This window comes from Chaetomium fimeti (genome assembly GCF_033439085.1).
Source record: "Chaetomium fimeti strain CBS 168.71 chromosome Unknown B0H64scaffold_5, whole genome shotgun sequence".
NCBI classification, from domain to species: domain Eukaryota; kingdom Fungi; phylum Ascomycota; class Sordariomycetes; order Sordariales; family Chaetomiaceae; genus Chaetomium; species Chaetomium fimeti.
The window spans coordinates 3033582-3048889 of record NW_026944333.1 but is presented as its reverse complement, the minus strand read 5'-3'; the positions used below and the strand labels follow the sequence as shown (position 1 = coordinate 3048889).

The 15308-nt window shown below is 58.0% G+C and overlaps 8 protein-coding genes across 8 annotated transcripts; 4 read left to right on the top strand and 4 right to left on the bottom strand.

Annotated features, from left to right (window-relative positions):
* Window positions 1-3: 3 nt before the first annotated feature.
* B0H64DRAFT_401624 (HotDog domain-containing protein) lies at window positions 4-818 on the bottom strand. Its single transcript, XM_062804173.1, has 3 exons — window positions 598-818; window positions 391-528; window positions 4-331 (listed from the first exon to the last, which is right to left on the bottom strand). Exons 1-3 carry the CDS (start codon window positions 791-793, stop codon window positions 264-266), a joined length of 402 nt encoding a protein of 133 aa, XP_062658322.1. The 5' UTR covers window positions 794-818; the 3' UTR covers window positions 4-263.
* Window positions 819-1702: 884 nt separating this feature from the next.
* Window positions 1703-3193, bottom strand: B0H64DRAFT_195696 (mitochondrial carrier domain-containing protein). Its single transcript, XM_062799161.1, has 2 exons — window positions 2865-3193; window positions 1703-2805 (listed from the first exon to the last, which is right to left on the bottom strand). The coding sequence occupies exons 1-2, from the start codon at window positions 3075-3077 to the stop codon at window positions 1828-1830; spliced, it is 1191 nt and encodes a 396-aa protein (XP_062658321.1). The 5' UTR covers window positions 3078-3193; the 3' UTR covers window positions 1703-1827.
* A 695-nt stretch (window positions 3194-3888) lies between these two features.
* B0H64DRAFT_476200 (MT-A70-domain-containing protein) lies at window positions 3889-5187 on the top strand (the record flags this gene model as incomplete). Its single annotated transcript, XM_062808136.1, has 1 exon — window positions 3889-5187. The coding sequence occupies one exon, from the start codon at window positions 3889-3891 to the stop codon at window positions 5185-5187; it is 1299 nt and encodes a 432-aa protein (XP_062658320.1).
* B0H64DRAFT_401621 (uncharacterized protein) lies at window positions 5185-6066 on the bottom strand. The gene is made up of 2 exons (XM_062804172.1): window positions 5913-6066; window positions 5185-5847 (listed from the first exon to the last, which is right to left on the bottom strand). Exons 1-2 carry the CDS (start codon window positions 5990-5992, stop codon window positions 5337-5339), a joined length of 591 nt encoding a protein of 196 aa, XP_062658319.1. The 5' UTR covers window positions 5993-6066; the 3' UTR covers window positions 5185-5336.
* A 184-nt stretch (window positions 6067-6250) lies between these two features.
* B0H64DRAFT_401618 (class I glutamine amidotransferase-like protein) lies at window positions 6251-7890 on the bottom strand. Its single transcript, XM_062804171.1, has 3 exons — window positions 7353-7890; window positions 6700-7201; window positions 6251-6641 (listed from the first exon to the last, which is right to left on the bottom strand). Exons 1-3 carry the CDS (start codon window positions 7486-7488, stop codon window positions 6410-6412), a joined length of 870 nt encoding a protein of 289 aa, XP_062658318.1. The 5' UTR covers window positions 7489-7890; the 3' UTR covers window positions 6251-6409.
* A 350-nt stretch (window positions 7891-8240) lies between these two features.
* Window positions 8241-11661, top strand: B0H64DRAFT_195639 (Hamartin protein-domain-containing protein). Its single transcript, XM_062799160.1, has 3 exons — window positions 8241-8341; window positions 8446-11282; window positions 11350-11661. The coding sequence occupies exons 1-3, from the start codon at window positions 8328-8330 to the stop codon at window positions 11457-11459; spliced, it is 2961 nt and encodes a 986-aa protein (XP_062658317.1). The 5' UTR covers window positions 8241-8327; the 3' UTR covers window positions 11460-11661.
* A 456-nt stretch (window positions 11662-12117) lies between these two features.
* On the top strand, window positions 12118-13680 carry B0H64DRAFT_401614 (uncharacterized protein). The gene has a single exon (XM_062804170.1). It carries the CDS (start codon window positions 12429-12431, stop codon window positions 13215-13217), a length of 789 nt encoding a protein of 262 aa, XP_062658316.1. The 5' UTR covers window positions 12118-12428; the 3' UTR covers window positions 13218-13680.
* A 117-nt stretch (window positions 13681-13797) lies between these two features.
* Window positions 13798-15307, top strand: B0H64DRAFT_401613 (uncharacterized protein). The gene is made up of 4 exons (XM_062804169.1): window positions 13798-14029; window positions 14119-14316; window positions 14378-14422; window positions 14484-15307. The coding sequence occupies exons 1-4, from the start codon at window positions 14017-14019 to the stop codon at window positions 15053-15055; spliced, it is 828 nt and encodes a 275-aa protein (XP_062658315.1). The 5' UTR covers window positions 13798-14016; the 3' UTR covers window positions 15056-15307.
* The last annotated feature ends 1 nt before the right edge of the window (window position 15308 follows it).

Genomic DNA, 15308 nt, shown 5'->3' with positions numbered 1-15308 from the left:
CCCAGCGACTGCACCTCATCTCTCGTTCTTTCTTCCTCTCTCCCGTCACCTAAGATTCGAGTCCTCGACATGAGGCAAAGGGTGATAAATATTAAAATTCGCATTTAAGCTCATACATTGAGCTCTGACTTATAACTACATCATGAATTTCCGTGGTTAAAGGGAGTTATTGCACCCAACCGCTACCCATCTCCGAACCTCGAATCCTCGAATTCTCCGTATCGTGTCTTGAGTTAAGTTAATCGTATCATGATTTTTGACCGTCACAGCCTAGTTGCCTTGTCCTGTGCCTTGTCCACCAGCATTGCTTCACTCTCCGCCATGATGGTTCCTGCGTACCTATCTGTCAGCCATGTTGTTGGTAGACGTTGTAGCACCCGTTGAACTCACCCTCGCCATCCTCAACCGTACCCCGAACATAGATCTTGCGCCTTTCCCTCCGAATAACTCTTGACCTGACTATCACCGGCCCCGGCAACATGACAGGCTTCAAGAAGCTGGTGTGCATGGTCGCCGTAAATGCATAATCTGCTCACACCCCGTCGAGTTAACGTCCCCGCGAACCAAATAAATAGAAGGGAAGGGAAGGGAACCCACCACTCTGGTTATTTGCCGCGGCACCCATCGTCTCATCCAGCAGCACCATCAGCGCCCCGCCATGCAGCGTGCCCTTGTGGCCACACAGATCCTCACCCAGATCCAGGAGCGCATTGAACAGCAAGAACGGCCTCTCCGGATCCTCACCATCCTGCGCACCCCCACCCCGCAGCAGCGCCCTACTCTTCGGCACCATCCCCCCAGCAGCAGCAGCAGCAGCAGCACCAACCCCCACCCCAGACACCTTAGACACCCTTACCCCCGGCCCCGCCACCTGGGTCACCGATGACGGCAGCCGCACAAAAAAGGTCACGCACGCGCGCACCGTCGTCGCGCTGCTCAGGACGCAGCGCACAAACTGCTTGTCGCCCGACGCCAGCGGGCGCCGGTCCGAGACCACGATGCCGAACGCCGCGGGGTCGGTCAGCAGGCGCGCGGCCCACGGGATGGCGAGGAAGTGCGCGAGCGGGTCGGCGACGGCTTGGTTGTGGTGTTTTTGCGGGACGGGCGGGGGGAGTGGGTTTGGTGTGGGAGTGGTTGTGGTTGTGGTTGTGTTTGGGTTGGGGGTGGTGGTGGTGGTGGTGGTAGCGGTGTCCGGGTTGGGTTGGGTTTCGGGTTGGGCTTTGGGGCTTCGGGGGTTGTTTGGTGTGCTCATGGTGACTAATGATGCGCTTGGGATGTTCTTTCTTGGGTTACGGGTGTGTTGTTGATGAGTCGTGAACTGCTTGTGCTGAGTGCTTACGTTGAGGATGCCCGTTGTTGTCGAGAGATGTGGCGAGCGGACTGGGACGGTAGATGACACTCTCTGGTACGTAGATCGCCAGGCAGGACTGAGCTGGTTCTTCGGTCCTCGTTACATCTCGTAGTTGTTGCGTGCTTCCGCATTGGTTCGAAGGAGTAGGCGGCGCGCTTTCCCTAGAATGCCAACCTAGTTGAGAAATCGCGCTTTGTGTCGAGGTAGGCGGTTCCCTGGTTACCTACGGTCGAACCTGCCGGTTAGTGCTTTCCAAGGGCACTCCTCAGCTTCCGTAGGAGAGATATCAAGTACATCGCGCTAACAATGCCCCGTGGCTTCGTATCACAACGCGATGGCTGACGACCACCATGAGTCAAAATAAAGGATCTATTGTCTTGAATGATGCTAGAGCCAAGCGGCCTTCGATACACAACAACCGCCCAAACGCCGCTCATGTGCTTCGGAGAAATAAAGAAAGAAAAAAACCCTATATTCTAAATGCCAAACAACATCTTTAGCCGCTCGTACGTGTAGAAAGCCGCAGCTGCCATGGGTATCACTTTGGCATAGCCAATCGTCAACCCCACAAAGAAGCCCCGGAAGCCGCGCTCCCGCATGATCAGCCGGGCCGTCTCGCCGATGCGCATCCGGTGGCCGTCGCCGACGGCACCGCCGACCTGCATCCGCCTCCTGATCACCTCCAGCGGGTATGACGCCGTCTGCGACACCATTCCCGCAACGCCGCCCGCAAGCAGCTCGGCCCAGTAACGGAGCGGTGCAGGTTTGCCTGCCGGGTGGTTTGCCGGCTTGGGCAGTGTCGTGTACTGAGCGATCTCGGGGAGGCGGAGCAAGTCGCCCGCGGTATCGTGGGTGAGGAAGGACATGCCGGCGTACGGGAGCATGCCCAGGAGCGTCGGGGAGAAGCCACGGTAGAAGTTGACGAGCCCGGACTTTTGCGCTACTGCCGGCGCTACCGCTGCGACGGTGGCGGCCGCACCGCGAACCGTTGAGACAGACGCACCAGCCGAATCGACTGCGGGCGCTGCCGATTTCCGTAATTGCCCCTCGTGGTATATTTGTTTGCATATTGACCGCAGTGACGACCGGCCCTCCTTTTTTGTTTCGAACGCAAGCCGTACTCGGACGACTTCTAGGGGGTAGGTGAAGAAAACCGATGTCACCCCCGCCATGGCACCACTGATAAGCCGTCGGAATGGCGTCTCATTGTCCTTTCGGGGGATGACAACGGCGCGGATCTGCTCGTACGCGACGAACTTGATCGCCGCATAGGGAAATATCCTCAACAAGGTAGCCGAGTGTCCTCTGAATAACCCCACCGGTCCATCTTGGAGATAAATCTCCTTCATCGCCCCCCCAACGCCATACCACGACCCCGTGTATTTTACAAAGTGTGGATTGTGGGACTGGAACAGAATCTTGACTCGGTCGAGCGGCGCGACAATCGTTTTGGCCTACACGCATATTAGCAGCTCGAACGGAGCAAATGCGCCCAACAAGCGAAACCACCTACCGCGCATCCCGCCATGCCTCCTGCAACACCGGACTTCCAGACATAGTCGAAGCTTCGCTTATCCTTGGCCGTTTTGCGCGGGACTTGCGCCTCGTCGTCTGTTGGACAGACGGCGGGCTCCTTCCCCGAGGCTACCGGTGTCCGGGGTACACCAGCGGCATCTTTCGGTCGGTGTGAGGGCAGAACCCCCGGCATGGAGGCATGAGCACTCATAAGTGCCGGGGGAATTCCCTCTCCGGGAGGTGTGCGATCCGTCGTGGGGAGTGAGGGACGTTCTGGCGAGTCGAAACGGTTGGACCGGCACGCTATGGGCGCATCACGCAGGGATGAAGTCGATTTGTCGATCTTGTCGATATCGGGAAACAAAACTCAAGAGTTGAATGCGCGGTTCAGATCGTTGTCGTCTTGAGATGCGTAAAAACCGCTGGCGCAAGTTGCGAAAGGGATGGAGATAAGAGAGCCAAAATTCCGGAAACGCAACCCCGAAACGTCATTTCTGGCCGCTCGAAAGCGAGCTTTTAGCGGTCGCCCGGTCCCCGCCTCCACAAGCCGAGGATTACCGATTGTCCGGCTGGCTCCTGCAGGCCCGGAGTGCCGAGTGTGACTGCGAACAAGTCGCCCTCACAGTTTCGTCGCACTTGGGTGTATTATTTGTGATTATTTGTGATTATTTTTGTGTCGATGACAGCTCTTTCTGCCGCTTCTCACGTCCCCCCCATCCTCATTTACAGCGAAGACTTTTTTGTACATTTATTTTTCCTTTTCTCTTTTCCACGTCAGTACCAATCGCAAAGAAGGGATCTTTGTGGACGAGAGCCAAGCTTTCGGCTCGAGTAAAAAGAGCGGCCAACCAAGGCTCACGCGACTCTCCGGGACCCATATTTTCTCCCGTCAGCCAGGGCCCCTGACATGCTTGTTCCTGTTCCTGTCCCCAGATTCCGTGCCATTCCATCCATCTGCACCGGGCGGGTCGTTCCAGGTCGAAACAGCCCGACCCGACTCAACCCAGAGTGCCGCCGATCAGATGGCTCCATCCAGTATCCTCTGGCAAAACGACCGCAAAACGGTGGTCCTACTCGACCTCCCACGGTCAATTGAGGAAGCTCAAGTCCCTTCGAGTCAGCTGACTGCCGGTAATGGTGAAGCCCCAATCAAGCTGCGCAGGCTAGTCTCGGCATTGCCCCCGGCATGCCCTTTCCCGACCCCGGAGCCCCGGAAGGCGGGCGGATCCGAACCGCCGACCGCGTCGCCCTCAGCGCAAGTGGCTGAGCTGATGACCCAAGCGGCGGTGGAATCCGCCCTGGAAGAGATCAAGGCGTCGTCATATGACGGACCCTGGTGCCTCCCACGCATCTTGACAAACCCAACCCAGCCCCAGAAGCCGCCCCCAACAAGCTCACGTGCCACTCCCCCGGCAGCAGCAGCAGCAGCAACAGACAACAACCCCCCTCACAACAACAACCACCATCCCTCCCCATCAAACCCTCCCCTCCCCTCCCCCTTAGACTACCACCTCCCCCCCAACGCGCACCCCATCCCCGCCACCATCCCCCCAACATCCCCCACCACACAGCAACCCTGCCCCCTCACAACCGCCACCCCCCCGCACTTCTTCCACCTCCTCCTCCTCGACCCGCCCTGGCCGAACCGCTCCGCCAAGCGCAAGCGCACCGGCGCGGGGGCCTACACGCCGGCACCCAACACAACCGCCATCCGCACTCTCCTCAACAACATCCCCGTGGCGACGCGCCTGGCGCCGGGCGGGCTGGTGGGCGTGTGGGTGACCAACGCCGGGCGGTTCGCGTCGCTGCTGACGGGGCCGAGGGGGGTGATGGAGGCGGGGTGGGGGGTGGATGTGGTCGGGGAGTGGACGTGGTTGAAGGTGACGAGTAAAGGGGAGATGGTGGTGGGGGTGGATTCGGTGTGGAGGCGGCCGTGGGAGAGGTTGGTTATTGGGAGGAGGAGGGGTGGGGATGGGAGTGGGAATGGGGGTGGGAATGGGGGTGGGAATGTGGGTGGAATGGGGAGTGGGATGGGGAGTGGGAGTGGTGCGGTGGCGGGGAAGGTGATTGTTGCGGTGCCGGATGTGCATTCGCGGAAGCCGAATCTGAGAGGGCTTTTCGAGGAACTGTTGCCGGAGCGGTATGAGGCGCTGGAGGTGTTTGCGAGGAATCTGACGGCGGGCTGGTGGGCTTGGGGGGACGAGGTTCTCTTATTTCAGAAAAGGGAGTGTTGGGTTGAGGCAGGGGAGGGGGAGGGGGGTGGTGAAGAGAGTGATGGTGAGGGTGAGGGCGTGGCAGACGGCGAGGGTGCTGGGACGTGATCATAATTGTACATACATTGTAAGCTACCTTACGTCGTGTGGTATATTACATGCCACCGCCGGCTCGTTTTCCACGCCGCGGTCTATCGTGACAGCACCGAGCCGCAAGTCCCCGTCTCCTTCTACTCCCCAATTCCTCAATTCTGATTTCATACCTTGACGTCGGTCTCTACCTCGGTCCACTCATCATCGTTGTTCTTTTCGTTGCTCCATTCCCCGCGCTTCGCCATATCGGCCGCCGACTCCTTCAACTTCACCCGATATTCGGGCAACGGGGACCTCGACAGCAAGGGGACCTTCGTTGGGTCTATTCGCTTTTTCGTCTCGGATCCCCTCTGATCGCTTATCTTCTTGTACGTAGCGTAGTCGAACGCGTCCAGGTCCGACTTGGCGGGCGGCTCCGGCCAAACGAACGGCTTTAGGAGCTCGACGATCATCATTTTTTGTGGGCGCGGTAGGTAAATCCTGCCGTGGTGTGCGAACTTTCGCTTCGGGAACTGCCGGTTGATGAAGGAGCGTACTGAGGTCACCTGGACATTGTAGCCGTGGTAGAGGTAGTCGCGGAGGTCGAACTTGTTGAATTTTAGCGGCACGACGAAGGTCGCCAGATTTGGCGGCTGCTTGTCCTTGGGGCGGATGAAGGCAACGACATGGTTCGGTCTATATTTGAGAGTTGGAATCAGTATACGACAGCACATGGTTGAACCAAGAGACTCCTCCCGTACAAGAAAACCTGCTTATTGCCGAATTTTCGAGGGAGCTGCTTGGTAGCCGCCTCAGCGGCCGCTGCTATCGGGGTCGTCATGATTATAATCTGCGGGTGCCGTTGGGAAATACGGGATGTCGGCGCCGGGCGAGCGTCATAAAGCTGTATCTTCGGCGCCGTCACGATTTGGCAGCCAAGACGCAGTCGAGATATTTTCAGCGGTCGGCCAGGTCTATCGGGCCGTTGCAGGTGGCAGCGCTGGCAAGGGAGCGCCAAGAATGCGGGTCCCGCTCTGTAGTTTGGCCCCTGCTCTACTGTGGAGATTCGTTTGGAGTTTCATCGTCGACCACTCGCGCTTTTACACCACTGGGTAGAATGTCACATGAGCAGAATTCCCAATGACAGGCACCTCAAGTTATGACCGTTGACCGTCAATGTTCCTGATTTCTAACCGAATCGCTGCCAATTTCAACCGCTACACGACACCTTGTCGCGAGCTTAACGCCACGCTAAAATTTACACATCAAGACCGTCCACAACGACGCCCTTGGTCCAGGTCAGCTGCATGACACGGGCGACCTCGTTCGCGGAATCCTCCGACACCAGGATGCTAGCCAGATACAGAGTCGCATCCATTCCGGCCGCCACGCCGCCGCTCGTGATGACACGGAGGCCACCTAGGCGCATCGCGGCGCGGCGGGCAATCGACTCCCTACGCGACGCGCCCTTGAATGACATCGAGCCCTTCCTGGAGTAAGCGTTAGCTAGTTGCACGTGCGAGGGTTCGACTTCTCGTGGACACGTACCGAGCGTTAGACGGACGCCTACCACTGTCCGACTTGCGCCGGATGTAAGGGTTCTCATCCTCGTCTCCGAGCTCGAAGCGCAGGTTGTTCACGACATAGCGGGCCTCCTCCATGACGTCAGTATGCTCGCCTAGGAGGCGGACAACTGCATGGCTGCACAAGTTCTCAAACTTGGTGATCTCGTCCGGGTGAGTGGTGGCACCGAGGCCAGAGAGGATGCCCTGATAAGCCAGGAAATGGGATCCCGTGCAGATGGAAAGCAGTGTGCGCTCGCGGCTCGGGTCATTTTTCTGGAGCTCCGCATAAGCAGCGATGAGGTCGAGGGGCTCAGCCTTCTCCTTTATAACCTCGTCCGTGTTGCCGCCGATAACGACGAGGACATCGAAGTCGTTGAGGCGCTCGTGAGCTTCCTTCCAGGTGGCCTGGGAGCCAATGATGACGCCCTGCTGGGAGAGCACCTGGGGCTCGCCGGCAGCAATGGTGACTTCGAAGGCCTTGGAGGCTGTTGGGCAAAGACGTGTCAGTACACAGCAAGCATCTCGGGGCTCAATGCCTTAAAGGTAGGGGCTCTGTGGTCTCAGTGCCGAGCTTGGCCGGAACAGAGGGGCAGGTGCGGGGTTGGCAACAAAGACGCGTGCGTTGTGGTCACTCACTAGGATCCTTCGAATCGTGCAGGCAGGAAGTCAGGACTTCGACGGGCCCTGCAAAGTCCATGAGGTTGAACTTGGGATGCAGGGCAAAGAGCACCTCAATTGGCTCATCTGCCACTGCGGACGTCTTACTAGCCATCTTTGGCAACCTGTATTGTGATTTCGAGGGGGACGGTGGTCTGGTGACGTCTTGTCCTCGAGATGATGCGAGGTGTAAGTGAAGTGCAAATTGGTCTTTACTGTGTTGGTTCAGTAGAAAAACGGACTGAAGTTGTTTGAATGTAGACAAAAAGAACCGAGCTTGGGATAGGTACGATGGAAGAGTGAGAAATTGGGAATGTGTGCCCAACGTTTCTCGAAGGGATACAAGCCGTTTTGTGTCTCGAACGCTCACTGGAGGAGGGGGGCACCTCGATCAGGTCGGTCACGAGAGAGCTGTCAAGGAAGCCCCGCCAAAGAGGGGCAGCCATCGAGCCATCGAGCCATCCCGGATATGGCGCCCAGAACTTGCCCTCTCGGACCATGCATCAGACGATCCCGGGCCCACCTCATATCTGGGGTTGACCCCACCTACTTTCCTAGTGCGGGGTTTTTGGGCATTGACCATGCAAACTGGGCTGAAGCTGGGTCACATGGTGGGGCAGATTGATTTAGCGTGGTCAGGACCGGCAGGAATCCAAACAGGGCAGTGGAGTTTGACATTTGCTTTCTTGTTGCTTGCGTGCTTGCTTTGCCTGCCCCTGATGAAGAAATCGAACGTGTCGAGACAACTTGAACATACAGCTACGAGTCCAAGATCTTGACCGAATGTTACACGCCGCCCGGGCGTAAAGAGGGACCGGTGTCCCGTAACTATTCCAAACCGCTCTCAAGTTCTGACCGTCAATCGCCAATTCAACGGAACACGAAGCTCCTCGAGCGCAGTCCCCCGCCCTCCTGCCAGGTATATCCAATGATACGCGCTCCGTGCCGATCAGGATGACTTCATCCGGGTGAGTCGCCCCGCCAGAACGCCCCTTTGGACGAGCCGCCTGCTTTTCAAATGCAACTTTGCTTCTGCTTTCGTGGCCCTCCTGACCGCTTATCATGCACATAGGTCTTCAAAGGACCTTGCCAAAGCCCTCAATGGCTTCTTTCAAGCACCGACGCTGCCCCTCCCCGCCGAGATAAACGGTATCATTGCCAGCTACCTCGAGAAGCACGAAAAGCCCGACGAAGGATCCGGCGAGCGGTTGGGCGACGAGTTGTTGGCTATCTGGGAGAAGGCGGTGCAGGACCATCCTGAAAAATACGTCGCTTTCCTCACAATCCTACGGCAGCTCCGCTCAGGTCTCGGGACACCGGCGAGGGTTTTTAAATGGTGGGACAAACTGCTTGACCCAGTCCTGGACCATGTCGGACGGGAGAAGGGCTTAGCGAGAGAGGCTATGGACCACACGCTCGACCTCCTCTCGACGGATGATTACGATGACCCGGCTACCTGGAGCGAGGAAGGTTTGGCACCGCTCGTCCACCGGCTCCTCACGAGGTGGATGGAGGCGCGCGAGTCGCAGTCGGGCGTTCGTCAGTCGAACGATCTCAAGGAGCAGATGATCAACGATGCCCTGATGGCGTTCGGCAAGAGAGACCCAAAGGGCTTCATGACGGCCCTGAACGCCTTCGTGGTCAGGAGAGAGCATAGGAACTCGGCCCTGAGTCTTCTCTGCGCCTTCGTCTCGAGCGGCCCGCCGCATCTGCACCTCATCCTGCAAACCCCCCTCTTCGGGAACATCCTGCATTCCCTTCAGAAAGATGAATCCACCGCGACGGTTAATCTAGCTCTCGTGGCTTTGGTCATGATCCTACCCTTCATACCCAGCTCTCTCGTTCCATTCCTTCCTACCCTGTTCAATATCTACGCCCGGTTGCTGTTTTGGGACCGAGGCTCGTACTTCGCCCAGAAACACACAGAAATGGGGGCGGAAAACCGCGAGGCCGGCAGTGGAATGCCTTGGGACACTTCCCTACTGGACCCCGACTACGACGGCCACTCCCTTTCCTACCTACCGGAATATTTTACCCTCTTATACGGCCTGTACCCCATCAACTTCCTCGATTACGTGCGGAAGCCCCAGAGGTACCTGAGGCATGCGAACAATGCCGACGATATTGACGTCCAGGCCACGGAGATCAGAGACCGGTCGGATCGGTTCAGAAAGCAGCATCTACTGCATCCAAACTTTTACAACCTCACTATCGAATCCGAGAAGACGGACCTCAGTCGGTGGGTCGAGAGCGAGGCCGATGGAGTCCTCGCAGATTGTCTAGCCCTAGTCATAGACCAGACACCTACCAATGCGCACGTTCGCCCGGCCACACCGCTCCCGAGCGGGCCTGGCTCCGCCATGGGCGACGGTCTCGAACAAGAAGGGTTCGACTCTGCTCTTCTGACCAACCCGGCCCGTACCGATCCCTCACACCCAGCATTGTCGATAAGCTCCATGTCTATCCGTCGGGCTAATACCCCATCGCTTCGCCGGGGCTCGCAGTCGAGCCAACCATCAATATACGACTTCTACGAGGCGCAGGCCCGTGGACGAGACGATGACAGCCCGACACTGCCATCAGGCCTTGCTCAGTCGACGTCGTATGGCCACGCACAAGACACAAGTCGCTCCAGTGATTTCGTGAGAACAGGGCTCCACCAGTCGCTTCCCAACGACAGCGTACCATCTATAGCACTCAACCCCCAAGAGCAAGGCGGTGAAAAGAGCCCGCTGCAGCAACCGGCTGCGCACGGGTCGGGCCGCAAGGGGTCCAGCCTGGAGGTAGACGACCAAATAGCTCTGTTGCAGCACCACAGGCTTCGCTTGATCAACGATCTTCAGTACGAGAGGTTTATAAAGGAGCAGCACATGATACACATGGGGGGGCTACGCCGGCGGCAAATCGAGGTGTCGGCCACAGAAGCCGAAACGCAGAACCTGGTGATGGCAAACCGCAGTCTGAAACAGCGGCTGGACGAAGCCAAGAGGGGCGAAGCGCAGGTTAGGAAAGAGTTCGATCACCGGCGAAACATGACCAAGAAGTGGGAGAGCGACCTGTCAAACAAACTGCGCGGCCTACGCGACGAACAAAAGAAGTGGAACGTGGAGGGTAACGACCTGGGCCAGCAGCTGAAGAAAGCGCAAGCGGAATGCGAAAATCTGCGCCGGCTCGTCGAGGAAGCAGAGCACAAGAGGCTGCAGTCGGAACAAAACCTCGAAGCGGTTGATATCAGCACAGCCATGGTCGATAAGCTCAAGAGTGAGATCACGCGACTCTCGGCCTCGGAGCGGGAGCTACAGGGTAAGGAGACGAAAATGGAAATCGCAATGCAAGAGGCGGCTATCGCGGAGGCTAGGGCGCAACAGGTAGAGCAGGAGACCGCCGCCTTGAAGCAACAGCTCCGCGAGGTAGATGGCCATTACCAGGCGCAAATCAATGATCTGAAAGCGCAGCTGGCCAAGGCGCACCAGGAAAGCACGAAGAAGCCGTCGAGCGACGCGGCCGCGGCGTTCCAGAGCGCCCTCTCGTCAGCCCGAGCGAAGAACACGGCACTACAACGGCAATACGATGTCCTCACGAAGAAATACACGACCCTCGAGTCGACATTGTTGGATATGCGGTGCAACGCCGAGCAGAGGGCGGGGAGGCCCGAACGAGGCGCATTACCCGACGGCGACAGCGAGTCGTCGCTGATGGGGAAAAGCCCGCTAGGGATCCGAAGCCGGCAGCGGGGCTCCTCGGACCCGGAAGCCGCCGAGCGGTCGCCCCAGAGCACGGTGTCGCCGCCGGTCGAATCGGCATCATCAACGCCTCTCGGGTCGGGATCGCATGGCCCGCTGAGCCCGCTAGCAGCACAACAGGCCCAGCCTGCGACAAGCCCGCAGGCCGATAGAAGTTTCCCTCGAGGTTAGTTAGTCGGATTTTTTTCTTGGAAGAAGACTTGGAGAGAGGCAGCTGCTGACGGCGTCGTAAGGGGGAGCGCAAAACGCGGCACGGAAAGAGCGCAAGGATAAAAAAGAAGACAAGGGGGACAAAAAGGATAAGAAGCCGATGACTATGAGGGCGATCCGGGGGTTTGTGTGATTTGAGCAAGCGCATACCGCGGGATGGCGTTGGTGTTTAGATGATGTGATGGATTATGGTGATGAAATACATGAGAATCTGGGTATATTATTGCTGCCCTCTGCCCGTCGATATTCATCCATTCTTGGGATTGTGTGTTGTATGTATAGGTAGGTAGGTAATCTGTAGGTAGGTAGGGAGTGAGATCTGTGTTCGCCCTCCGTGAGACTCTTGGCAACCGCCGACAGGGGTTCAAGCTCGATCCAATCCCGTGCCAAGCCCTCCAGAATCCTCGTTGTGTTTATTCTGAGTGGAGCGCCTCCCCAGCCTCCCCCTCGATGTCGTGCCGCGCGCAGGTCGGCACACATTGGGTTGCGCTTGCTGCTGAGGATTGTTCCTTGAAACCAACCGACCAGAGGCACGGCTCATCGCTCAGTTTCCGAATTTGCAGCTTGGCCGCATGCGCGAACCTTGAGCCACTCTTTTAACCAATTATTTGTGCTCCCGCGATATCCATCAGGAATTATCTGGAACCGCCATTGGCCCATTGCCCGCCGTCGCAACAGGTACTTTTGTGGTGCGCTCGCAACGGCCGTCTCTGCTGTTGCCTGCTTAGAGTTCCGGCGCATTTGAGAACCAACCGGGAGCGCATTGCTGCTTTTTATCAAGAACCTATCCCTTTTTTTGACGGCCGCGACGAAGGCCATCTCATCTAAGACGTCCATACACCCGATCGTCTAGACGCCGCCGTCGCACAAAACCCCTCCTCGAGACCTGTTAGCGCGGCCACTCACTCACTCACCTCACTCGTTCGCTCGGCCCTCTTTGCGACCCAAATCACGACCACTCTGTGGAAGACGCGCATCATCGTCAACGCGCGCAGCAGTCGCCCGCTCCGAATCCCAAATCCAAAATACCACAGCAACCCACCTAACTCACCGACCTCACCAACTCACCTGCGACTCAGCCAACCCCCCCAAAACCGGCGCCATGCCGCCCGCCACCCGAAACCAACCGCGCGCGCCCGCGCCCGCGTCCGCACCGGCGATGGACCCCAACCACGTCGCGCACGTCCTCGTAATCCCGCGGCAGCAGCAACAAGACCCGCCGCCGCCGCCCACCCACACGACCACCATCCCGGCCTACTACGGCTCCCTCACGGGCGGGCCCGACCCGGGCGCGGTCGCGGGCATCACGATCGGCGCCGTCGCGGGCTTCGTGCTGCTGCTCTGGCTGGTGTACACGTGCGTCAACATGCGCAACCCGGGCGCGGCCGGCGGGGACGGCACGTCCACGGTGGTCACCGAGGGGTCCGGGTCCGTCTACACGCGCCGCCGCCAGCAGCAGCGCAGCCGCAGCCGGCGCAGGCACTCGCACTCGCGGCATCATAATAAGGAGACGGTGGAGGTGCGGCGCGGGAGTGCCACGGTGCGTGGTGGACCCGTGGTGGTCGAGGAGGTGGTGGCGGCGTCGTCGATGGCGCCGAGCGAGTTTGATCGCGTGGTGGTGCAGGAGGAGAGAAGGAGGCGGAGTGTCAGCCGCGCGCGCATGGCGCACCCGCCGAGGAGGGTGGTCTCGAGTAGTGGGGAGTCGGATGACGATGATGATGACGAGGATGAGGTGGTGGTGATTGAGGAGCATAGCCCGTCGCGGCGGCGCAGGAGCAGGGTGCGGAGTGTGGAGAGACGGTCGAGCGGGTTTCGCGAGGTTGATCCGGACCGGTTTGGTGGTGGCGATGCCTCGTTTGTGGAGGTGCGCCGGCAGGGGAGTCGGAGGTGATGCGGGTTAGTTGTGGTTTGTTGGGAGGGGGAGCTTGCCTGGGTAGGTGTGGTTGATTTTGGATGGGTTGAGGTCTTGGGGAAGTCAGTGTTATGAATACGGGTTGCGGGAGGTTTGGGTGTCTTTTTCTCGGCGCTGGGATGTAAATGATGGACGAGGTGGGTACGGTACGGTACTGTGGATGGGTGGCAGGAATTGTGTGTTAATAGATAAACGAATGGTTTGGATGAATCGGTTGTTCTTTCTGAAAGATATAGGGAATTACGATACATTGCGATACATATCCTCTTTACACTTCTAATCGAGCTGCGATTTTAACTGTTACCAACGTCCATTTTTTATCCACTTTACACCCATCATTTTTTTCCTACCCGCTACCTAGGCACGCTAGGTAATTCGAATATCACCCGCGTCGAATCCCTTCCTTGCTTCACTCATATGCGCCAAGCTTGCCCAATGTAAGGGACGACTTGGGTGCTGTGGTAGTGCTGGGTTGGGGGCTATCACATGCTGTGGGGTTGCGTGCCTTTAGCCTGCCTTCCTTAAAATGCATCAATGACATCACCAGCTGGCAGATAGGGGAGGAGGGACAGGCACATAAAACAAATATTCGTACCACCCTCCCATCCGCTCTTGCCCTCCCACGTTCAAGAGGTCAGGTAAAACCAATTGAGCTGACAATAGAAAATAAACGCCGTCGTTTGTTTCTACTTTGACAATTCCCATTCCATCTCCATTGACCACCAAGACCAAGCAAGCACCTCCCAATCAAGTCGATCGAATCCATCGCCCAACCACAATGGAGAACCCAGGTACGTGTAGAACAAATAAACACTCCCAATTCCTCTCAACCCGAAGACATGTGACGATGGGCTAACCACCTTTGACACCAACTCTGCAGCACAGGACATCAAACACGTCCTTCGCACCCTGACCCAGGGGAGCCCGGACGCCCAACACGACGTCATCTATCGCTACTTCGCTCCCGGTGCCGTTTTCGAGCACCCATTCTGCTGGGTCCCGTCCTTCAAGAACGTGAATGTGCCACGTGTCGGCAAGATCGACTCCCGTGTACTTATCGCTGCCATTTACAGGTGGTGTACGTACCCAGCCATGTTGACGAGAACAGCAAGAAAACACTGGTTAACCCGTTCGACTAGACAAAATACTGAGTCCCAAGATTGAGTTTGAACTCGAATCATGCGGTATGTTGTTCCGCCGTCATCCAACCCCAAATCAATCCACTAACCACTCTCCCTTCCACAGTCTACGATGAGCGCTGCAGCCTCCTCTACCTCACCATCTTCCAGGTCTTCTCCCTCTGGTTCATCCCCTTCCACCGCGCCCCGGTCCGCCTGGTCACAGTCCTGCACCTAACCCCCGCCCCCACGACCGGAGACGGCACCCCGCCTCCCCCATACGATGCCGCTCAGGAAAAGCGTCAAGCCGTCCTGGAAGGCACCGAGCCGAGCTACGCAGCCGTTATTTCCGGCGGAGCCTCTGCCACGCCAGCCCACCAGCCGCCGCAGCAGCAAAAGAAGGGAGAAGACAACACATCCCCGCCGGGCTCCAGCGCGGGCGGCAAGCCCAGCGCTTCCCGCCCTAGCTCCAGCTCCGGTTCCTCCTCCAGCCCCCGTCCGAAGCGGTACGTGATCGCGAAGCAGCAGGACCTGTATCAGGTGAACGAGTGTGTCAAGTTCGTCACCCTGACGTCCGTGGTTCCCATCATCGTCGGCTTCCTGCAGTTGCTAGCCACCGTGACCTGCTTAATTGGTGCCACCACACTAGGCCCGGTGATGAAAGCTGTCAGGCCGGCCGGGGGAAAGGAGAAGGCCTAGGGTGTTGGATACCGTGATTGCAGTGGGAGACCGAAAAAAAGGAACGGGGCGGGTAAAGGGCGTTTATGGCATGGTTTAAGGTCGGACTGGCGCTCTGTGGGGGTTTGTCTTCAGTATTATATCGACTTATGGTTGCTGCGGGCGCATCCTTAGATTGTTTGCGAAAACGAAATCTCATCACCAGAGGGATGCATAGCTAGCTAGGGACATGGAGAGCGAATACCGAGTCTTGCTCCCACATGAACTTCAAGCG